The sequence below is a fragment of the Nicotiana tomentosiformis genome, chromosome 1, assembly GCF_000390325.3.
Source record: "Nicotiana tomentosiformis chromosome 1, ASM39032v3, whole genome shotgun sequence".
NCBI classification, from domain to species: Eukaryota; Viridiplantae; Streptophyta; class Magnoliopsida; order Solanales; family Solanaceae; genus Nicotiana; species Nicotiana tomentosiformis.
The window spans coordinates 63380686-63405140 of record NC_090812.1 but is presented as its reverse complement, the minus strand read 5'-3'; the positions used below and the strand labels follow the sequence as shown (position 1 = coordinate 63405140).

At 41.8% G+C, this 24455-nt stretch overlaps 1 protein-coding gene across 1 annotated transcript; it reads left to right on the top strand.

Moving 5' to 3' along the window:
* Positions 1-6954: 6954 nt before the first annotated feature.
* Positions 6955-9526, top strand: LOC138906660 (uncharacterized). Its single transcript, XM_070196015.1, has 3 exons — positions 6955-7090; positions 8850-9034; positions 9158-9526. The coding sequence occupies exons 1-3, from the start codon at positions 6955-6957 to the stop codon at positions 9524-9526; spliced, it is 690 nt and encodes a 229-aa protein (XP_070052116.1).
* Positions 9527-24455: the final 14929 nt, after the last annotated feature.

Sequence of the window (24455 nt, the reverse complement as noted above, 5' to 3'; positions counted from 1 at the left end):
GAATAATTAAAGAAAAAATAACTCACTTCAATATTAAATGAAAATCTTCAATACATAAGCACAACAAGATATTTAATCCACGCTTTAAATATTAATATTCCCATAAACAATATTCAAGTATTGAAATAAATGCTACACACTTAGATATACAAAACAAAGCAAGAAAAGGAAGAAATGAGTAAAAATGGGTAAGACATTCTCAACCAAAAGCTTCAAATCTTCAAGACCCAAGTGTGTGTGCAAGAACCCTAGCTCCCAAACTTGTCTTCTCTAGTCTAGAGATTGAAAAATAAGCCAAAAATATGTTTCCAATAATCTAGGTCGTGTATTAAGCGGTTTAGGGCCTGAAAATGTAAAATTAAAGAAGTGCCCAGTACTGAAGCGCGATTGTAACGACCCGACCGGTCGTTTTGAGTATTGTAGCCCTTTCCCCCCAATTATTGCTTATTCTATGCTCACTTATTGTTATGTGACTTGCTGACGTGGTTGGTTTAGTTCCAGGGATGTTTTGAAATGAGTTGGGACACTTAGTCCCAAGGTTGGAAGCCTAAGTTGAAAGAGTTGATTGAATGTTGACTTATGTGAAAATGACTCTGAAATAGAGTTTTGATGTTTCTGATAGCTCAGTATGGTGGTTTTGGACTTAGGAGTGTGTCCAGATATTGATTTGGAGGTCCGTAGGTGATTTTGGCTTGAATGGGTGAAAGTTAGAAAAATAGAAGTTTGGAGAGTTCAGAGGTTTGACCGAGAGTTAACTTTGTGGTTACCGGGCTCGAATTTTGGTTCTAGAAGTTGGAATATTTTATTTGTGTCATTTATGAATTGTGTGCAAAAATTTGAAGTCAACCAGAGTTGGTTTGTTAGGTTTTGGCATCGATTGTAGAAGTTGGAATTTTTTTAGTTTCATTAGGCTTGAATTGGGGTGCGATCCGTGTTTTTGATAATGTTTGATGTGATTTGAGGCCTCAACTTAGTTCGTATCCTATTTTTGGACTTGTTGTCATGTTTGGTTGAGGTCCCGGGGGCCCCGGGAGTGATTCGGGTTGAAATCGAAATGAGTTGTGGACTTGAGGAATTTCTTATCTGTTGTTGGTCTAGTGTGATCGCACCTCCGAAGGATTGATCGCAGGTGCGCAACCGCAAAAGCGAGTTTGGCATTACAGGTGTGGATTTTCGTTGGGGCTGAGGGGTTACGCATGTGCGAGGTTTGTTCGTGTCACTCCCCAAAACCGAGGAGCGCGACCGGCACTCAACCAAGTGAACCCGACCGAGTAAGCCTGTTAGATTCCTTCTACCCAAACTCATTCATGAATAAAGAGAATAAATGTTTTCCTTAATTAAATAATAAAGTGGTCATGTCTGCAATTATCAATTTCTTACCATAAGTTTCACCATTTTTAAAGTCTCAAATGGACAAGTAATACAACCACAACATAACATAGTTTGTCTTTCCCAGCACCAATACACAACCCACACTATGTCTACGGAGCCTCTATAGATGAAGAAGAGTACAATGATAATGCCGGCAACAAGGCCCCGGCTATACCTCAAACCGAATACACAAAGTACAAAAACAAAATACATGACCCCGGGATGAAGTGGAGCTCACCAAGTCAGCTGGGAAGAAGGTGTGCTGCTATCACTGATTAGTGTCTCCTGCTGTGGAACCACATGCATCCATTTAAAGATGCAGTGCCCCTGGCAAAAGGGATGTTAGTATCGTCGAATAGTACTAGTATGAAAACTAAACACCAATTTAAGAATTTAAAAATACAAGATAATTATGATGAACCAGTGCGGCAATAGAATAATATAGATAACCGTCTCAACCATAGCAAGCTTATTAAAAGCTTTCAACAACATTTATAGGATTTAATATGAGATCCTCTATAACCAACTTCACACAAAGCAGCCCCGCTGCCTCAGCCGATGTATGCAGGTGGAGGTGTACGTACGAAACCACAACTCTAATCAAGCATCCCTGCCGCCTCACCTTAATGTATGTGGGTGGATGTATAACCACAGTACCAAGAACCTACACAAAGCGGCTATGCCGCCTCACCCCAATGTATGCGGGTGGTGGTGCCATACACAAAGCGGTTGTACCGCCTTACCCCAATGTAAGCGGTTGGAGGTGCAGTCCCATAATATCATAATATCTACACAAAGAGGTAATCCTCACCCCAATATATATGCCGGTGGAGGTGTGTCACAATCGCAATCTTTAAACCATAATCCACACACAAAGCGGTCATGCCGCCTCACCCCAATGTATGCGGGTGGAGGTGTATCATAATCGCAATCTCTACACAACTTGGCATAATAACTTTCACATAAATCACGACTAGAAGTTATAACATGTGGATACGTAATCCATAGTTTGGGACACATTCTCAATTTATAATGCAATATGATAAGAGCATTTGAAATATGAATTGAACATATATCTTCATCACAAAACTTATCGGAATACTCCATTTATAATCAACATCTCGGAACTTACAAGGATATTGGGAATTCCAATTCTTAAAGAAGAGTTTAGCCAACATACCTCACTTGAGCTTTCTTACACTCTAATTGTTCCAAAATTCTTAGCAACTTCAATCTATTTTAGAAATATAACAAATTGAACGAAAATTAGGAAGATGATCATGGTTCTAGCTCATTTGAGCATTTTATCAAACACTAGATGTGCATTAAGGTTTTAATGTCCTTTTTATGAAGGATTCCATCATCCCACAACCCAATCGTTACCATTTTTAGCTCAACATTCTTCCTACACCCTTTGATAACACATGCATGTAAAATAAACAACTCTCATGCCCAAAAATTACCTTGCTAGTTACCCATTTTCAGAAGATTCCGAAATTAGGGTTTAGGGTGTAGAATCTTACCTCTAGGATGAAGACCTAGTGAGCTTCCCTTCTTAATCTTCCAAAACTTGAGCAAGAATTGAAGAAAAATTATTGAAGAATACCTTCTCCCTCTAGGGCACTCTCTCTCACTCTAAAATATCAGATTATGGCTCAAAAATGGCCCAAAGAGTGTATTTAACGAAATAGGGTCGGGTTTTAAAAACCCAAAAATGGAGCTCTGGAACAGTTCTGCGGTCGCATATGCGACCGCATAATGGATATGTGGACCGCATATCGGTCACATAATTGCTAATAAAATGATCAAAAAAGTTGTCTATGTATGCGGTCACTATGCAGTCCGCATAACTGTTATGCGATCGCATAATGCACCACATAACATTTATGCGGTCGCATAGTCGTCCGCATAATTGCTTCCAACTGACCCAATTAACTGCATCACTCTACGGCCATTATGCGGTCCGTAGAAATACACTTTTCCGCCAAAAGTTTTCCTTTACTTTCCGGTGCATTGTTCAACCCAAAAAGTCCGAGTCGCGGTTCTATAATCCTCAAACACATAAGTCTAGTCCGGCACCATGAAATATAATTTTCTTTGCAAATTTTACCGGGCTTTACACTTAAGTTCTTCAAAGGGTTTCGGGGTGTTACAGTCCGCATCTGCGAGATGGAAGATGCGGGAAGTGGAGCGCAGATGCGGACGTCACTAAGGGCAGGAGTTTCCGTAGAAGCGGAGATGAGGTCGCCGATGCGACTCCGCAAAAGCGGAGCCTTGTCCGCAGAAGCAAAGGTATGGTGCCTTCATGGAATCTGCAGAAGCGGAATTTTTGGCCGCACCTGCGGGACCGCAAAAGCGGTTAAAAGAAACCGCAGGTGCGAAAGTACTAGCAGTGTATTAAATTTGAAGGGTTCCGAGATTTCTTCATTTGTGGACTTTGCAAGCTTGGCTAGAGGCGAGTTTTGAGAGGGGTTTCACTAGATTTCAAGAGGTAAGCAACTTTTGATCATTTTTATTCATTAATATTGAATACATATGGAATTTCCCACCTAAATTATGTGTTTTTAAGTTGGAATTTGGGGCATTTCGGACTAGGGATTAGAGAGTAAGATTTAGGGATTTGAGTGACGATTTGAGGTCGGAATTGGGTGATTTTGGTATGGTTGGACTCATTATTGAATGGGTGTTCTATGTTTGTAAATTTTGTTGAATTCCGAGATTTGGGCCCAGAGTTGACTTTTGGGTTAATTTTTTTACTTTTGTTAAAGAACCTAGCTTTATCATATGGAATTGATTCATATAGCTTGTATTGATTGTATTAAGTTGTTTGTGACTGGATTCGAGTCATTCGAAGGCCGATTCATGAGGCAAGGGCTTGTTGGAGTAGGGATTTATGCACTTTGAGGTAAGTAACACTTCTAAACTTGGCTCTGAGGGTATGAATCCCTGAACTACGTGCTATGTGGTTGGTGTTGTGGTGACGCACATGCTAGGTGACGGACGTGTGGGCGTGCACCGTGGTAATTATGATTCGATTGATTCCGTAAAACTGTGTAGTTACCTAGTCTTGTTATTATTCAAGTAATCTCCATGTGTTAGAGAAATTGAGTTGTAATTCATGTTATAAATCATGTTTAGGCTATATCTTGGTACTATTGGGACCCACAGAGGTCGTTTCAGTAGTTGAGTTATTTGCTTAAATTGTAGTTATATATTCAGTCGCATTCATCACTTCCATATCATATCTCAATCTCTATTATCATTTATTGTTACATCATGTATCGTTGTTTGGGATGATTTACATGTGTTTTGTAAGCCCGAGAGACTGGAGAGATTGATGACGGAGTGAGGCTGAGGGCCTGATTGTGAGTGATATTGATGGGATCGGAATGCACGCCACAACATGCCATGTTGGCTTATATTAGCACTTGGGTAGGATCCGCCCCTCCCGAGGCTAACATACCAACAGTGACCGCATATACCAATGAGTGCCGAGTGCGAGTGCTGAATGTGAGTGCCGAGTGATTCAAAGTGCTGAGTGATTGGAAGTGCCGAGTGATTGAGTGTGCTGAGTGAGGATGAATGCTCTGAGAGTATGAATATATGACTTTATCACTGTGTTGCATTACAGTTGACATGCATACTTGACATATAGATATCGAGATGTGACATACCTCATATTAGTCATACTTGGCATATTTTATCTGTGTTGTTCCCAAACTGTTAAAAACTAGAAAACATGTGTAGATTTTCGTACTGTCTACAAACTGATTATTGGATGTCTCTCTGAGTTATTACTGTTATCATCTGGATTTGGATTGTACCTATCTGAGCGTCACTGCTTTTAGCCAAAGGTTAGTACTGTTACTTATTGAGTACATTGGGTAGGTTGTACTCATACCACACTCTACACTGCGTGTGAGATTCAGGTACTTCTAGGCACGGCGGTTGCTAGATTTAGAGCTTCATCTACTTTGAGACTTTTGAGGTAGCAGCTTTGACGTCCGCAGACCTCCACTCTCCTTCTTTCAAGTTATTTAGCATTGTTTTATCTTTCTAGGCAGTTGTATTAGAAGTTTGATTGTGTCGACATTAGTAGCTCATGTACTCAGTGACACCCGAATTTTGGGAATTTTATATTTGAGTCGCAGTATTTCTTATCGACTATTTAAGAGAGTTATTACTTTAAAACATGTTTTATCTAATTTTCAATTTAAAAATGTGTAGTTGTTTGTGGTTTGCGGCGTGCTTGTACTGTGACAGGCGCCATCACGGCATGTTGTGGTCTGGGTCATGACAAGTTGGTATTAGAGCTATGTGACATAGGTCTCACGAGTTATGAGCAGGTTTAGTAGAGTTTTGCGGATCGGTATGGAGATGTATCTATCTATCTTCGAGAGGCTACCGAACTATTAGAAAAACTTTACTTTCTAGTATTCTTGTCGTGCAAATTTGTTGATTCCAGAAACTAAACTTCTATTATTCTATTCTCTCACAGATAGTGAGGGCACGTGCTACCGTATCGGGTGGACGGCCACAAATACCACCAGCTAGGGCCACAAGATGTCAAGGCCGCAATAGAGACCGGAGTGAAGCTCGTATAGCAGACAATGAAGTACCCGTGGAGCCACCAATTATTCCAACTCAGGAGCAGATCCCAGATGTGGTTGAGCTGGTGGGACCAGCTCAGGCACTAGCCGTTCCCATTGGGATTCCAAGCCTTTAGGAGGCTTTGGCACAGATATTGACTGTATGCACTAGCCTTGCTCAGGCGGTTTCAGTTCAGGCCACACCAGCCACTTCTCAGGCCGGGGGAGATGCTCAAAGTCCCACAGCATGTACTCCAGAGCAGGTGGTTCATGGATGCCAGACATCGGGGGTACTACCAGCCCAGTTTGTTGTAGTTGCTCAGGCCCAGGTGGGTCCACCTATGAGTGACTAGGAGCATAAGAGGCTAGAGCGGTTTGGGAGGCTTAGGCCTCCATTATGAAGTGGGGTTGAGTCAGAGGATGCACGGGACTTCTTAGACAGGTGCCAATTGATTCTTCGCACAACAGTTATTTTGGAGACTAGTGGAGTCTCATTTACTACCTTTCAACTGTCGGGGATAGTCTTTAGATGGTTGGAGGCTTATGAGTTGAGCAGGCCAGCCGGCGCCGCACCACTTAGTGGCACGATTTCTCTGTTCTCTTCTTGGAGACATTTATTCCATAGACCCGCAAGGAGGAGTTGTGTTGGTAGTTTGAGAAGCTATGCCGGGAGGGTATGTCCGTTATCCAGTATGAGATGTGATTTTTAGAGTTCGCTCATCATGCGATCTGGTTGGTTCCCACAGAAAGGGAGAGGATTAGGAGGTTTATTGATGGCCTCAACTATAGGCTCCGTTTTGTCATGACTCAGAAGATTGCATTGGGTTCTAGGTTTGTTGAGGTATTTGATATTGCTAGGCAGCTAGAGTAGGTCCGTAGTCAGGAGCATGAGGAGAGGGAGGCCAAGAGGCCTCGTGGTTCGGGTGGTTTTAGTGGTGTTTCTTCTGGAGGGCAGTCCCACCACAGCAGGGGTTGTCCTTATAGGCCCGCTTAGATGACTCATCATGTTCATCATGGTGTGTCAGCTAGCCATGATTCATACAATGCTCATCTAGGTCAGTCATCTCTTAGTGCCCTCCCAGCTCAGAGTTCATCTCGTGCTCCATCAGTTCAGGGTTCATCTGTACCAGGTCCTTCTAGTAGCTATTCTGGCTCTTGAGGTCCAATTCAGTCTCCACCACCATCGAGGAGTTGATTTGAGTGCGGTGAGTTTCGACATGTGTGGAGGTAGTGTCCTCATCATTTTGGAGGTCCAACTTAGCAGAAGGTTCAGGTTATGACTTTTGCACCAGTTACTTCACCACCCACTCAGCCAACTCGGGGTAGGGTTAGGAAGCTAAGGTCTCCCTGGAGGGGGAGGTCGATCAAGTGGTGGTTAGTCTCGATGCTATGCTTTCCCTGCCAAGACAGAGGCCGTTGCTTCAGACGCAGTGATCAAAAGTATTGTCTCGATATGCCACAATGATGCTTCGACATTATTTTACCATGGTTTCACTTATTAATATGTATCATCATATTTTGCTCGATATATAGATATGCCCTTTGAGTCCTTAGTTTCTCCTATTTATGTATCTATGTTTCTATTATTATGAACCGTGTGTATTGGTTGTGTGTGGTGACCATTGAGGGATTATAGACTAGAGTTGATCTATTATTGCTTAGCATGGTTGATTTTGACGTGATTCTGGGCATGGATTGGTTGTCCCCATATCATGTTATTCTGGATTATCACGCTAAGAACGTAACGTTGGCGATGCCGGGGTTACCTAGGATCGAGTGTAGAGGTTCTCTGGACTATGTTCCCAACAGGGTAATTTCATATTTGAAGGCCCAACTGATGGTTGGGAAGGGGTGTTTGTCATACTTGGATTTTGTGAAGGATCTTGGTGATGATACTCCTACAATTGATTATGTTCCGGTAGTGCGAGACTTTCCGGATATATTTCCTGCAAACCTGTCGGGCATGCCACCCGACATGGACATTGATTTTTGTATTGACTTGGTGCTGGGAACTCAGCTAATTTCTATTCCTCCATACCGTATGGCACCAATAGAATTGAAAGAATTGTAAGAGCAGCTTCATGAGCTTCTTGATATGGGTTTATTAGGCCTAGTGTGTCGCCTTTGGGTGCACTGATTCTATTTGTGAAGAAAAAGGATGGTACTATGCAGATGTGCATTTACTACAGGCAGTTGAACAAAGTTACATTTGTCCCGCATTGATGACTTATTTGACCAGCTTCGAGGAGCTACAGTGTTCTCTCAGATTGATTGAGGTCTGGGTATCACCAGTTGAAGATTCGGGACTTGGATATTTTGAAGACAGCATTCAGGACCTGCAATGTTACTATAAGTTCCTTGTGATGTCTTTTAGGCTGACCAACGCCCCAGTAGCATTCATGCATCTGATAAACGGTGTGTTCCAGCAATATCTTGATTCGTTTATCATAGTATTTATTGATGATATTTTGGTGTACTCACGTAGCCAGGAGGAGCACGCACAACACCTAAGGATTGTACTACAGACTTTGAGGGATAAGAATCTTTATGCTAAGTTCTCAAAGTGTGAGTTTTGGCATAGTTCGATGGCATTCTTGGGACACGTGGTGTTCAGTGAGGGGATCAAGGTGGATCCAAAATTGATTGAGGCAGTTCGGAGTTGGCCTAGACCATCTTCAGCTACTGAATTTTAGAGTTTTCTCGGCTTGGTCAGATATTATCGTCACTTCATGGAATGTTTCTCGTCCATTGCAGCACCTTTGACCATGTTGTCCTATAAGGGGCCTCCATTCAGGTGGTCAGAAAGTGTGAGGAGAGCGTTCAAAAGCTTAAGACTACCTTGACCATAGCTGCAGTTCTAGTATTACCTTTAGCTGGGTTCTTATACAGTCTATTGTGATGCTTCTCGGATCGGTATTGGGTGTGTCCTAATGCAGGAGGGTAGAGTAATTGCTTATGCTTCAGGCCAGTTGAAGCCTTATGAGAAGAACTACCTCGTTTATGATTTGGGGTTGACAACCATCGTTCATGCATTGAAGATTTGGAGGCTTTATCTCTATGGTGTGTCTTGTGAGGTATTTACGGATCATCGGAGCCTTTTGCACTTGTTCAAGCAAAAGGATCATAATTTGAGGCAGTGAAGATGGTTGGATCTACTAAATGACTATGACATTACCATTTTGTATCATCCTAGAAAGGCCAATGTGGTGGCCGATGCCTTAAGTAGAAAGGCAGTGAGTTTGGGCAGCCTTGCATGCATTCCTGTTGATGAGAGATCGCTTGCATCAGATGTTCAGGCCTTGGCCAATCAGTTCGTGAGGTTAGATGTTTCAAAGCCTAGCCGGGTTCTAGCTTACGTGGTAACTCGGTCTTCCTTATATGATCGCATCAGAGAGCGTCAGCATGACAACCCTAATTTTTTTGTCCTTAAGGACACGGTTCACCATGGTGATTCCAAGGAAGTTTCTATTGGGGATGATGGGGTGCTACAGACGCATGGTCGGATTTGTTTGCCCAATGTTGATGGGCTACGTGAGTTGATTCTTGAGGAGGCCCACAGTTCATGATATTCCATCCATCCGGGTGCCGCAAAGATGTACCAGGAATTGAGGCAACACCATTGGTGGAGGATGAAAAACGACATAGTGGAGTTTATAGCTCGGTGCTTGAATTGTCAGCAAGTGAAGTACGAGCATAAGAGGTTGGGCGGTTTGCCTCAGAGGCTTGAGATTCCTGAGTGGAAATGGGAGCGTATCACCATGTACTTCGTAGTTGGGCTCCCATGGACTTTGAAGAATTTTGATGCTATTTGGGTGATTGTGGACTGGTTGACTAAGTCTGCGCATTTCATTCCAGTTGGGACTACCTATTCTTCGGTGCGGTTATCTAGGATCTATATTCGCGAGATTGTTCACCTTCGCGGTGTGTTAGTGTCCATCATTTTAGATCAGGGTACGCAGTTCACATCACAATTTTGGAGAGTAGTGCAGCGAAAGTTAGGCACATGGGTTGAGTTGAGTACAACATTCAACCCCCAGACGAACGGACAGTCCGAGCGCACTATTCAGATATTGGAGGATATGCTACGCGCTTATGTCATGGATTTCGGGGGTGCTTGGGATCATTTTCTACCGCTTGCAGAGTTTGCCTACAACAACAGCTAACAATCGAGTATTCAGATGACTCCGTATGAGTCCTTGTATGAGAGGCGGTGTCGGTCTCTGATTGGTTGGATTGAGTCGTGTGAGGCTAGGCTATTGGGTACTGACTTGGTTTAGGATTCTTTGGACAGCGTTAAGTTGATTCAAGATCGGCTTTGCACGACACAGTCTAGACAGAAGAGTTACGTCGATCGGAATGTTCGTGATGTTGCTTACACGATAGGGGAGAAGGTATTGCTCAGCATTTCGCACATGAAGGGTGTTATGAGGTTCGATCAGAAAGGCAAGTTGATCCCTATATATATTGGTCCTTTTGAGGTTCTAGAGAAGATTGGGGAGGTGGCTTACAAACTTGAATTTCTGCTTAGTCCATCGAGTGTTCATCCATTGTTTTATGTTTCCATGATCCGGAAGTATTTTGGTGATCTGTCTTATGTTTTCGACTTCAGCACAATTCAGTTAGATTGAGATTTGACTTATGATGTGGAGCCGGTGGCCATTTTGGATCGATGTGTTCGGAAGTTGAGGTTAAAGAATATAGCTTCAGTGAAAGTGAAGTGGAGAGGTCAGCCAGTCGAGGAAGCTACTTAGGAGACCGAGCAGGAGATGAGGAGTAGATATCCACACCTATTTGAGACCCCGGGTATGATTCAATATTGTGCCAAGCCTAATACGCGATGCATCATTATACCCCGGTCGTTTTGAGTATTGTAGCCTTGTTCACCTAGTTATTGCTTATTCTATGCTCACTTTTTGTTATGTGACTTGCCGGGGTGGATGGTTTAGTTTCGGGGATGTTTCGAAATGAGTTGGGACACTTAGTCCAAAGGTTGGAAGTCTAAGTTGAAAAAGTTGACCGAATGTTGACTTGTGTGTGGTGACTTTGAAATGGAGTTTTGATGGTTCTGATAGCTATGTATGGTGATTTGGGACTTAGGAGTGTGTCCAGATATAGATTTGGAGGTCCGTAGATGATTTTGGCTTAAATTTGCGAAAGTTAGAAAAATAGAAGTTTGGAGAGTTGAGAAGATTAATTGAGAGTTGACTTTGCGGTTACCGTGCTTAGAATTTTTTTCCGGAAGTTAGAATAGGTACGTTGTATCATTTATGACTTGTTTGCAAAAGTTTGAAGTCAATTGGAGTTGGTTTGATAGGTTTCGACATCGGATATAGAAGTTAGAAATTCTTTAGTTTCATTAGACTTGAATTGGGGTGCAATTCATGTTTTTGATGTTGTTTGATGTGATTTGAGGTCTTTACTATGTTCGTATCGTGTTTTAGGACTTTTTGGTATATTTGGTTGAGGTCCCGGGGGCCTCGCGAGTGATTCGAGTTGAAATCGGAATGAGTTGTGGACTTGAGGAATTTCTGATATGTTGTTGTTCTGCGAAGAATCAATCGCAGGTGCGCGATCGTAGAAGCGAGTTTGGCATCACAGGTGTGGATTTTTGTTGGGGTTGAGGGGTTACGTAGGTATGAGGTTTGTCCGCATCTACGAGATCGCAGATGCGGGAAGTGGAGCACAGGTGCGGACATAGCGAGGGGCAGGAGTTTCCACATAAGCGGAGAGGAGGTTGTTAGTGCGACTCTGCAGAAGTGGAGCCTGGTCAGTAGAAGTGAATGTAGGGGGCTTCATGAAATCCATAGAAGCGGAATTTGTGGCCGCACTAGCAGGTCCGCATAAGCGGTTAAGCGAACCGCATGTGCGAAAGCACTAACAGTGTATTAAATTTTAAGGGATCCGAGATTGTTTCATTTGTGGACTTTGCAAGCTCGGCTAGAGGCAAATTTTGAGAGGGTTTTCTCTAAATTTCAAGAGGTAAGCAACTATTGATCATTTTTATTCATTAATATTGAATACCCATTGAATTTCCCACCTAGATTATGTGTTTTTAAGATGGAATTTGGGAAATTCTTTATTAGGGATTGGAGAGTTAGATTTGGGGATTTGAGTGACGATTTGAGGTTGGAATTGGGTGATTTTGGTATGGTTGGAGTAATTGTTGAATGGGTGTTTGGATTTTGTAAATTTTATTGATTTCTGAGATGTAGGCCGGGAGTTGAGTTTTTCGGTTGACTTTTTGACTTTTGTTAAAGAACCTAGCTTTATCATATGGAAATGATTCCTATAGCTTGTATTGATTGTTTTAAGTTATTTGTGGCTAGATTAGAGTCTTTCAGAGGCCGATTCGCGAGGCAAGGTCTTGTTGGAGTTGGGATTTGCGCAATTTCAGGTAAGTAACACTTCTAAACTTAGCTTTGAGGGTATGAATCCTTGAACTACATGCTATGTGGTTGGTGTTGAGGTGACACTCATGCTAGGTGACGTGTGTGTGGGCGTGCACCATAGTAATTGTGAGTCAGCTAATTCTGTAAAACTATGCAGTTACCTAGTCTTGTTATTATTCATGTAATCTCCGTGTTTAGAGAAATTGAGTTGTGATTCATGTTAGAAATCATGTTTAGGCTATATGATGGTACTGTTGGGACCCACAAAGGTTGTTTTTGTTGTTGATTTATTTGCTTAAATTGCCGTTATGTATTCAGTCGCATTCATCACTTGCATATCATATCTCAATCTATGTTATCATTTATAGTTACATCATGTATCATTATTTGGGCTGATTGGCATGAGTTTTGTGAGCCCAAGAGACTGGAGAGATTGATGATTGAGTGAGGCCGAGGGCCTAATTCTGAGTGATATTGATAGGATCGGGCTGCACGTCACAGCATGCCATATTGGCTTATATTAGTGCTTGGGCAGGATTCGCCCCTCCAGAGTATGACATACCAGTAGTGAGTGCAGGTACCGTGAGTGCCGAGTGCGATGGCCGAGTGTGAGTGTCGAGTGTGAGTGCCGAGTGATTGAGAGTGTTAAGTGATTGAGAGTGCTGAGTGATTGGGAGTGCTGAGTGATTGAACATGCTGAGTGAGGATGAATACTCCAAGAGTATGAATATATGACTTTATCACTGTGTTGCATAATAGGTGACGTGCATACTTGACATGTAGATATCGATATGTGACATACCTCATATTAGTCATACTTGGCAAATTTTATACGTGTTGTTCCCAAACTGTTAAAAACTAGAAAGCATGTCTACATTTTCGTACTGTCTACAAATTGATTATTGGATTTCTCTATGAGTTATTATTGTTATCATCTGGATTTGGACTGTACCTATCTGAGCTCGTCACTGCTTTCAGCCCAAGGTTAGTCCTATTACTTATTGAGTATGTTGGGTTGATTATACTCATACTACACTCTACATTTCGTGTGCAGATCCAGATACTTCTGGGCAAGGCGATTGCTAGATTTGGAGCTTCATCTTCTTGGAGACTTTTGAGGTAGCTGTTTTTGACGTCCGCAGACCTCGACACTCCTTCTTTCCAGTTATTTAGCACTGTTTTATCTTTCTAGACAGTTGTATTAGAAGTTTGATTATGTTGACATTAGTAGATCATTTACTTAGTGACACCCGGATATTGGGAAATTTGTATTTGAATCGCAGTATTTCTTATCAACTATTTACGAGAGTTATTACTGTTAAACATGTTTCATCTTATTTTCAATTAAAATGCATAATTGTTTGTGGTTGACGGCTTGCCTAGAACTGTGATAGGCTCCATCACGACGTGTTGAGATATGGGTCGTGATAGCGATCTTCGCATTTGCGAAGGGATGTTTACATTTGCGAACCTTGACTTTTTTGTTGATTATTGCACTTGCGATGAAGGACTTCGCATTTGCAAAAGTTAACTGTCTAGTTTGACTTTGCATTTGCGGCCCTATTTTTTGCATTTGCGAACATTGTTGGACTTAGTTGACTTCGGAATTGCGATTCACATTTTCGCATTTGCGAACGCTGACTGGCATGGTTGACTTTGCAATTGCGAGCTTTTGCTCGCATTTGCGACACCTGAGGCCAATTTCCAAATTTCTGCTTTTGAGCCCCTTTTTGACTTTTTTCGCTTGGTTTCTTCCCGATCACTTCTAAATCTCCTTCCATGTAATCAACTCAATAGTGCATCAATATCATACCAAGTCCAAAAGTCTACTTTAAGCACAAACACATGACTTTGATTGGTACCAACAACTTATCCAAAGCATATGAAACACCAAATATTTCTCATAAATTTCATTACAATTGAAGCGCTCAAACACTATGTTAATTAAAGTAGCAATCAAATCATGACACTAAAGCTTCAAAAGTTGCCTCTTTATCACAAATAACTTTTCCTTGTTCATTCCTCTCAATTAAAAATGGGATTAAATTCACAACTCAAATCTCATGTGCCCTCACACTTAAGAGAGAATCCCACACTCATAAATTACAATTCAAAACATAAATGGGATATCAAATGGAAAGCATTAACTCTCTCTCACACAAAGATGTTCAAATGCACACAAGTAGTACCATAGGCTTGTCCTTCATGTATTTCTCCACTAATGTAGACAAACTTGGTTCAAAATCAATTAGGACTTAAAGGATTGTAGTTTAGGCTTTTGGTTATGGTAGAGAACAATTTTGGTTAGAGTGACCCAAAACCTCCCTAAGCACTATAATTTTTCAACAATCGAAGTACACTTCAAAAACTTTTCCACCCTTTCTTCATTTTTTTCATTGCACCATCTAGTCTTCCTTTTATTCACAATTACTTAATTTTCCTTCCTTTTTTTCAAAAGCCAAGAAGGTTCTACTATGCATATATGTAACATTTGTTTTTTTAACCTTTCACCTCATAAGCAACTACCACATCACAACTTTTCCAACTGCCACCCCCAAACTTAGGCTTTTAGCCTATGTTCACACTTTCGAAGAACTTAGGGAGATGGGAAGCCAAAAGATAGATCAATAAAGAACACAAGGTTAAAGCATGTAACATGGTTGCCAAAGAAAAGGTTAAAGGCTCAAAAGGGGTTGACTAGGGAGAATATGCACAGGCAGAAAATTTATGACAAAAGAACGGACCAAAGAAGGCCTAACATCATTTTTCAAACCAAATTAATCTATGATTTCTCCTTGAAACACATTTCAGGTAAGTTATAGACTACAAATAATGCAAAAGAACTCACAATAAATCTCACCACACATGGAACATGAAAACTCGAGTGAATTACAAGTCCAAAATCCAATTGAAACCAATGAACTCAAAGAAGTCACATATAATCTAAGAGACTATTTAATGAATTAAAGAGCCAAAAGTTAAGTCTAAAAGTCATGACAGTAATTCTTACTTCAATCATTTTTCTTTTTCAGAGATCAAGAATTCATATGCCCAAGTTTAAATCATGTTGGTACCAATCAAGCTACAAATTGGCCAATGGGCAAAAATCCCAACTCATACCACTTATTCTCCTAAATTACCAAAAACTATATCTAAACTACAAGACTAATTCTCTTAAGAATGCCGCCTAGAAATCCATCATCAGGAAAATCACACAATAATTCACCAAATATTACCCAATTCAAAACGAAAATTGGCATCCTCGGAAAAAGAACCGTGGTACAAAGAAAACCAAGGATATTGCCAACAAAATAAAACATACTATATATAAAAAATCAAGAAGCTAGTAAACACACTAATATAACACATCACATGAAAACAAAATATCAGTCTACCATATCAACAGTTATACAAGAAGCCACCCCCAACTGGAAATATTGCAATGTCCTCAATGCAACTAAACAAAATAGAGTAAAATGGTATAAAGTGCACGTTAAATACTGCATCAAGTGCTCTCCTTACTTTCGAACTCAGTCGCAGCCTCCTCCTCTTCCTCTGACCAATGAACTGGAGCATCATCATCATCTTTCGGCTCGGTCAATGGCACTGACTCTTAAGGCTTTAGAACTTTCTGTAGCCCCTTCACACCCTTCCACATGTGGGTGAAGAATTTATCTCTCTTCTTCTCCCTCTTCTTCATCCTGGTGTGTGCATTTGCCAGCTTGGGATAAGAAGTACTCAAAGTTTCATGCGCTGTGGCCAAATCAGTGTATGCTTTCTCCAGCTTCTTAAGGTGACCCCCCTACTTCTTCTAATCATTGAGATACTTTTGAAAATGTTTCTTTGAGATGAATACAAAGGGTCCCTCAGATGTCTCCCCAGGTTCCTATGGAAGGCCAGCTACTAGGTCACGAATCTATCACATTTCTTCAGAGAGCATAGCAAATGGTCCTCCTACAAAAGATGATGGCTGGCTACCATGGTCGTTCTGAGAAGATCCCAACTTCCTCTTTTTTCTTTGCACGGCCCTCTCCTCTTTTTTTCAATGGAGCAATAGGCTTCCAAAAATCTACCCAGTTGTCTTCCAGATCATCCTCAACCCTAATAATTTGGCACAACTCAGTGATGAGAGATGGGAACATCAGTGATTGACCCTCATGAACTCGAGATTCCCTCAGCTCATTGATGAAAATCTCCCCAACATTGAGTCGGATATCATCAAGAATGGAGGCTTTCATTTGAGCTCTCGTTGTTTGGTACATTCCATATGTTCCCCTCAAGAGAGATTCGACTGCATATGATGGCTAGCCATATCTTTGCTTCGGCGGTGATTTCTTTGGACGTGATACATCTCTTTTCAATTGCCCATGGAACATCCGCACCCGGGCATAATTTGGAGACCAACAACTTGCATGTGGCATAATCCTTCACACGGAATGGTGTCATGTCATGATCGTGTAGGTTATAGATTCGATTCACAACTTCAGCTCCAAAATTCACCATCTTTCCCCCTGTCATCATGATTCGATTTCTTAACCTGACGGCTGGGAGATTCACATATAACTCCCTCACCCATTGCTCATTTGCTTTGCAAGGTTGAGGGAAAAACATGTCCATCACATTTCTACAGGACTCTGATAAAACTCGGGAAGACATTCTGGACCTTTTCCAGCAATATACCACTTTCCAGGAGCATCTTTTTCATAATGAACACACGGCATAGTACCATTTCTGGCATTCCAATGACAAGAACCGGTGTTGGTCATAGTTCTCCTCTATTTCCAAAGGATTTTCATGTTCGAATTCGTTGGAGTTAAAGCTCATTTTTAGCTTATGGTACCTGTAAAGAAAGTATTGGAGTGATAATGTGATATTTCTAAGAAATATATTTCAAAATGAGTCAAATATGCCAAAGAAATGATTGGACAGTCAAAACCCAGCCTTAGAAAAAAAATCGGGATTTTTAGTTCAACAGAGGTCTGCTCTCTGATGTCGCAATTGCTACATTTTCCTCGCAATTGTGAAGGCATCAGGAATCTTCAGAAGTCACAATTGCGAAACAAATATCGCAAATGCAAAAACTGCGAGGTCTGATGGTTTTCGCAATTGTGTTTGCCTCTTTGCAAATGCGAAGTATCGCAATTGCGATGCCATAGTCCCCATGAGCTCTTCATACCCAAAACAGTTCCAACCCAAAATTGTTTTATCAAAGGCATATTTTAAGAGAATGCAATCAGTTTTTAGGCACAAAATCATGCAATAAACTTCACACACAACCACGAATAGAAGAAATTTCAATGATTCTGCCAAGAATTTCATTCGGGCCTTTCATCAAACACATATCAAGCACACAAACTCACTCATATTTTAACAAAGTTATAGGTACTCAGACTTCCCAATTTTTCAACAAAGAATGAGGCTCACACTCTCAACCAACCTCACCTAGAAATCTGAACACTTTTGAGCTATTTTTCAAACAATTTCGCACATAAGAGAAGAAACCAATTGAACCCTAACTATTGAGATATAAAGGAGAGAAGAAGAAGAATATAATGATATAAAACATAAAGATCACAAATATTATGCCTTCATACCTTGATGCTTGCAATTAGGAGTGAAAATGAGGGAGTTTCTGTAATGACACGGCCGGTCATTTGAGTATTATAATCCCATTTCCCCATATACTATTCAAGTTATTCTTTACAGTTATTTTATGACTTACCATGTTAGTTGGTTCTGGTCCGGAAGGATTTCGGACTGAAATGAGACACTTAGTCTCATAATTGAACACTTAAGTTGGAAAAGATGACCAGATATTGACTTATGTGTAAACGACCTCGGAATTTAATTCTGATGATTCAAATATCTCCGTATGGTGATTTTTGAATTAGGAGCGTGTCCGAAAAATTATTTGGAGGTCCGTAGTGGAATTAGGCTTGAAATGGCGAAAGTCGAATTTTTGGGAAGTTTGATCTGGGGGTTGAATTTTTGATATCTGGGTCAAAATCCGATTCTGAAAATTTTAATAGGTCCATTATGTCATTTATGACTTGTGTGCAAAATTTGAGGTCAATCGGACTTGATTTGATATGTTCCGGCGTTGTTTGTGGAAACTTGAAATTTCAAAGCTTATTAGGATTGAATTGGGGTATGATTCGTGATTTTAGCATTGTTTGAGGTGATTTGAGGGTTTGACTAAGTTCGTATGGTATTTTAGGACTTGTTGGTATATTTGGTTAAGGTCCCGGGGGCTTCGAGTGAGTTTCAGAAGGTTAACAGATCGAATTCGGACTTAGAAGAAAATCTGAAGGTTTCTGCCATTTGATGTAATCGCACCTGCGGAATTTCCATCGCAGATGCGAGCTCGTAGAAGCGTGCCTTCCATCACAGATGAGTCCAAGCGTGGTTGGTGCTTCGATCGCAGAAACGGCCCCGCACCTGTGGGCGTTTGATCGCAGAAGCGCAAGGGCGCTTGGTGAGGCAACTTTGCAAAAGAGGACAGCTCCTCGCAGAAGCGTGTCCGCAGATGCGCACAAATTCCCGCAAAGGCGGAAACCCCTGGGCAGTACAAAAACAGAGGGGTTCCGAGCTTTTGCCATTTTTGGGCATTTCAATCTCGGGCTAGGCGATTCTGAGCGCGGTTTTCATGGGAAATCATGAGGTAAGTCACTTGTGATCATTTGTACTTCATAATATTGAATTTTCATCGAATAATCCGACTAGATTACATGTTTTTGAGGTGTAAATAGGGGATTTGAACTTAGAGATTTGAAAATAAGATTTGATGATTTGGAGGTCGAGTTGAGGTCGGACTTTGGTAAAATTGGTATGGTTAGACTCGTGATTGAATGGGCTTCCGGATTTTGTAATTTTGTAGGGTTCGGAGACATGGGCCCCACGGCCATTTTTGAGCTAAATTTTGGATTTTGATGGAAAATTAATATGTTTTTATGGAATTAATTCCAATAAATTTTATTTACGGAATCAAATTATTTGTGGCTCGATTCAAGGCAGTTGGAGGCCAATTCACGAGGCAAAGACATTACAGAATAAAGAATTAGACGGTTTGAGGTAAGTAACAGTCCTAAATTTGGTCCTGAGGGTAGGAAACCCCGGAATATGTATTATGTGATTGGGTTTAAGGTGATGCACATACTAGGTGACGGGCGTGTGGGCGTGCACCGTAGGAATAATGACTTGGTCAATTCCATGGAACTGTGTAGTTGAAAAATCTATTGTCGTACATCTTCCCCCGTATTAGAGAAATTGATCTATGAATCATATTTAAATCATATGTTTACACTATTGGGACCCACATAGGTCGTGTACTTTTGAAATTATTTGCGAAATTGATATTTTGCACTCAATCACAGTTCTATTTGCATATTTTTACCTCAGTCTCTCTTATTCATTATTGATGCATCATATCATTGTTGTTGGGCTGCTTATCATGATTTTTGAGAGCCCGAGAGACTGGAGAGGTTGATGCCTGAGTGAGGTCGGGGGCCTAATTGTGAGGATATTTATGGTTCGGGCTGCACGCCGTAGCATGTTTCATTGATTTATGCCATGATTGGCTTGATATAACGCTTGGGTTGAAGAAGCCCCTCCGGAATCTGTACACACCCTCAGTGAGCGGATGTACCTACTGAATGTGAGTGCCGAGTATGAGTGTCGAGTGATGAGTGATTGTGAGGAATGAGCGACTGTGAGGAAAGAGTGACTGTGAGGAAAGAGTGACTGTGAGGTTGGAGTGAATGGGAGGACTGAGTGACTGTTACTCTGAGAGGATGCATTGATTTCATTATTTGCTGCATTTCAGCTGTCATATATCACTATTTTGGAAATTTCAGGAAAAAAAGCATTATTTTCTTTTTTGGTCAAACTTGATATGAAATTTCAGTTAAATCTTAAATGTTGAACTTGAAAGCATGCATACCCTTTTATATTGGAAAGTACTGTATTTGAACTTAGCTGAGAAGCTCATCACTACTTTAAGTTCTTTATTTATTATTGTTACTTACTGAGTTCGTTGTACTCATACTACACCATGCACTTCGTGTGCAGATCTAGGTGATTTCGGAGACTGTGGGTGTTGATTCTTTCACACAGTTGATTTTCTGGAGATTCAGAGGTAGCTGCCATGTTTCGCAGACCCTGTCTCTCCTTCCCTATCCTTTTGTTTATTGTATTTGGTCTTAGATTATTATAGACCACGTTTTCCAAACTTGTAATGTATAGACACTCATGTACTTAGTGACACCGGGTTTTGGGAGTGTGTTTATTTTCAATGTTTGTGGCATTTACTCTTAAACTTAATTATTATGTTTTCAGTATTTAAATGAAATTATGGGTTATTGGTGTTGTCGGCTTGCCTAGTATTGAGATAGGCGTCATCACGACAGGTTAGGATTTTGGGTCGTGACAAGTTAGTATCAGAGCCTAGGTTACATAGGTCTCACGAGTCATGAGCAGGTTTAGTAGAGTCTTGCGGATCGGTACGGAGACGTCTGTACTTATCTTCGAGAGGCTACCGAACCCTTAGGAAAAATTTCAATTTCTTGTACTCTGTCGCGCGAATTTATTGATTCCGGAAACTAAATTTATGTTATTCTATTCTCTCACAAATGGTGAGAACACATACTACCGAATTGGATGGTCAGCCACCAGTGCCACCATCTAGGGCCGCGAGAGGCCGGGGGCGTGGTAGAGGCCTAGGTAGAGGTCGAGGTATAGCTCGTATAGCAGCTGGAGCAGCACATGTAGCACCACCAGTTGCTCCAACTCAGGAGCAGATTCCAGATATAGCTGAGCCGACAGGACCAGCTCAGGCACCAGCTGTGTTCATTGAGATTACAGGCCTTCACGAGACTTTGGCCCAGATATTGACAATTTGCACTGGCCTTGCTCAGGTGGTTTCGACTCAGGCCGCACCTGCCACTTCTCAGGCCGGGGGAGGGTACTCATACCCCTGTTGCCCGTACTCCAGATCAGGTGGTACAGGGACTTCATATACCGGGAGCACTACTAGCCCAGCCGGTTGTAGCTGTTCAGGCCCCGGTAGTCCCCGTTATGGCAGATGATGAGCAGAGGAGACTTGAGATATTTCGGAAGCTTTGACCTCCATCATTTAGTGGTGCTGAGTCAGAGGATGCTCAGGGTTTTTTGGATAAGTGCCAGCGGATACTTCGGACAGTGGGTATTTTGGAGACCAGTAGGGTCTCGTTCATTACTTTTCAGTCTTTTGGAGTTGCCTTCAGATGGTGGGAGACTTATGAGAGGCGCAAGCCGGTCGGTGTTGTACCACTTACATCGCAGGAATTCTCTATTCTCTTTTTGGTGAAGTTTGTGCCGTTGTCTCGCAGAGAGGAGCTGCGCAGACAGTTTGAGCAGTTACGTCAGGATGGTATGTCTGTGACATAGTACAATATGAGATTTTTTGAGTTGGATCGTCATGCAGTTTGGTTGGTTCCCACTAATAGGTAGAGGATTAGGAGGTTCATTGATGGCCTCACATATCAGCTACGATTACTTATGACTCGGGATAGAGTATCTGGTGCTACTTTTGATGAGGTAGTTGACATTACTCGGTAGATAGAGATGGTTCCTAGCCAGGAGTGTGGAGAGAGGGAGGCCAAGAGGCCTCGTGGTCCAAGTGATTTCAGCGGTGTTCCTTCCGGGGGTCAGTTTTACCGCAGCAGGGGTCGTCCTTACAGACACACTCATACAGGTCATCAAGTTCACTGTGGTGCATCATCAAGTTAGGGTTCATATAGTTCTCATCAGGTTCAGTCATCTCTCAGTGCCATGCCAGCCCAGAGTTCCTCTCGTGCTCCTTCAGTTCAAGGTTCATTTGCACTGTGTGCTTCTAGCAGTTATTCTAGTTCTCAAAGCTCAATTCAGTCAGCACCACCACCAGTACCAGGGAGCTGCTTTGAGTGTGGGGAATTTGGGCATATGTGGAGACTATGTCCTTATCGCTAGGGAGGTTTAGTGCAGCAGAAAAGTCAGACTATGACTTCAGCACCAGTTACTTCACCACCCGTCCAACCAGCTCGGTATGGGGGTCAGTGAGCTAGGGGTCGCCCAAGAGTGGGAGGCTGATCAGGTGTCAGTCAGGCTGATTCTATGCTTTTCCTGCCAGGCCAGATGTCGTTGCCTCAAATGCAGTGATCACAGGTGTCGTCTCAGTGTGCCATGGGGAAGCTTCTATATTATTTGACCCTGGTTCTACTTATTCGTATGCATCATCGTACTTTACTCATTATCTAGATATGACCTGTGAATCCTTAGTTTCACATATTCGTGTATCTATACCGGTGGGTGATACTATTATTGTGGTCGGTGTACATCAGTCATGTGTGGTAACTATTGAGGGACTGAAGACTAAAGTTGATCTCTTATTGCTTAGTATGGTTGATTTCGATGTAATCCTAGGTATGGATTGGTTATCTCCATGTGATGCTATTCTGGACTGTCACACAAAAACTGTGATGATGGCAATGCCGGGGTTGCCGAAGGTCAAATGGAGAGGTTCTCTAGATTATGTTCCCAACAGGGTAATTTCTTATTTGAAAGGCCAACGTATGGTTAGGAAGGGGTGTTTGTATTATTTGGATTTTGTGAGAGATGTTGATGCAGATATTCCTAGTATTGATTCAGTACCGGTAGTGAGAGACTTTCCTAATGTATTTCCTGCAAACCTAATGGGTATGCCGCCCGACAAGGACATTGATTTTGGTATTGACTTGGTGTCGGGCACTCAACCCATTTCTATTCTTCCATATCGTATGGCAGTAGCTAAGTTAAAAGAATTGAAAGAGCAACTTCAGGAGCTTATTAATAAGTGGTTTATTAGGCCTAGTGTGTCCTTGGGGTGCACCGGTTCTGTGATGAAAGTAGCAAAAATGAGGAGAGGCTGGCTTTGGAGGGCATGAGAAGAGGCAGAGGACGACCTAAGAAGTATTGGGGAGAGGTGATCAGGCAGGACATGGCGAGTCTACAGATTTCCGAGGACATGGCTCTTGATAGGAAGTTGTGGAGGTCAAGTATTAGGGTATTATCGCGTATTGATGATTTATTTGACCAACTTTAGGGAGCGAGGGTATTCTCCAAAATTGATTTGAGATCTGGGTATCACCAGTTGAAAATTCGGGATTCGAATATTCTAAAGACGGCATTCAGGACTCGTTATTATCACTATGAATTTCTTGTGATGTCATTTGGGCTAACCAATGCCCTAGCAACATTTATGAACCTGATGAATAGTGTATTCCAGCCGTATCTTGACTCATTTGTTGTGGTATTTATTGATGATATCCTGGTGTACTCATGTAGCCAGGAGGAGCAGGCACAACACTTGGGTATTGTATTACAAAGGCTGAGAAAGGAGAAACTATATGCCAAATTCTCCAAGTGTGAGTTCTGTCTTAGTTCGGTTGCATTCTTGGGACACATAGCGTCCAGAGAAGGGATTAAGGTGGATCCGAAGAAAATAGAGGTAGTTCAGAGTTAGCCCAAACAATCTTCAGTTACCGAGATTCGGAGTTTTCTCGGCTTGACCGGTTATTATCATCGCTTCTAGAGGTTTTCTCATCTATTGCATCGCCTGTGACCAAATTGGCCTAGAAAGGTGCTCCGTTCAGCTGGTCGAATGAATGTGAAGAGAGCTTTCAGAAGCTTAAGACAGCTTTGACACAACTCCAGTATTGGTGTTGCCTACAAGTTCAAGGTCTTATACAGTGTATTGTGACGCATCGCGTATTGGTCTCGGCACAGTGATTATGCAACACGGTAGGGTGATTGTCTATGCATCTAGACAGTTAAAGGTACATAAGAAGAATTATCTGGTCCATGACCTTGAGTTAGCAACTATTATTCACGTCTTCAAAATTTGGCGGCATTACTTGTATGGTGTCCATTGTGAGGTTTATACCGATCACCGGAGTCTACAACATCTATTTAAACAGAAGGATCTTAATTTGTGGCAGTGAAGGTGGTTAGAGTTGCTTAAAGATTATGACATTACCATTCTCTGTCATCCCGGAAAGGCCAAGGTGGTGGCCGATGCCTTGAGTCGTAAGGCGGAGAGTTTGGACAGCTTAGC

Bases quoted from the DNA above. Each gene is read 5' to 3' on its own strand.
- LOC138906660 (XM_070196015.1), top strand. From the start codon at position 6,955: ATGACTCATCATGTTCATCATGGTGTGTCAGCTAGCCATGATTCATAC. The intron at 7,091-8,849 runs GTCCTTCTAGTA...GTTCTTATACAG, and splicing joins TCAGGGTTCATCTGTACCAG to TCTATTGTGATGCTTCTCGG. The intron at 9,035-9,157 runs GTATTTACGGAT...CATCCTAGAAAG, and splicing joins TCTATGGTGTGTCTTGTGAG to GCCAATGTGGTGGCCGATGC.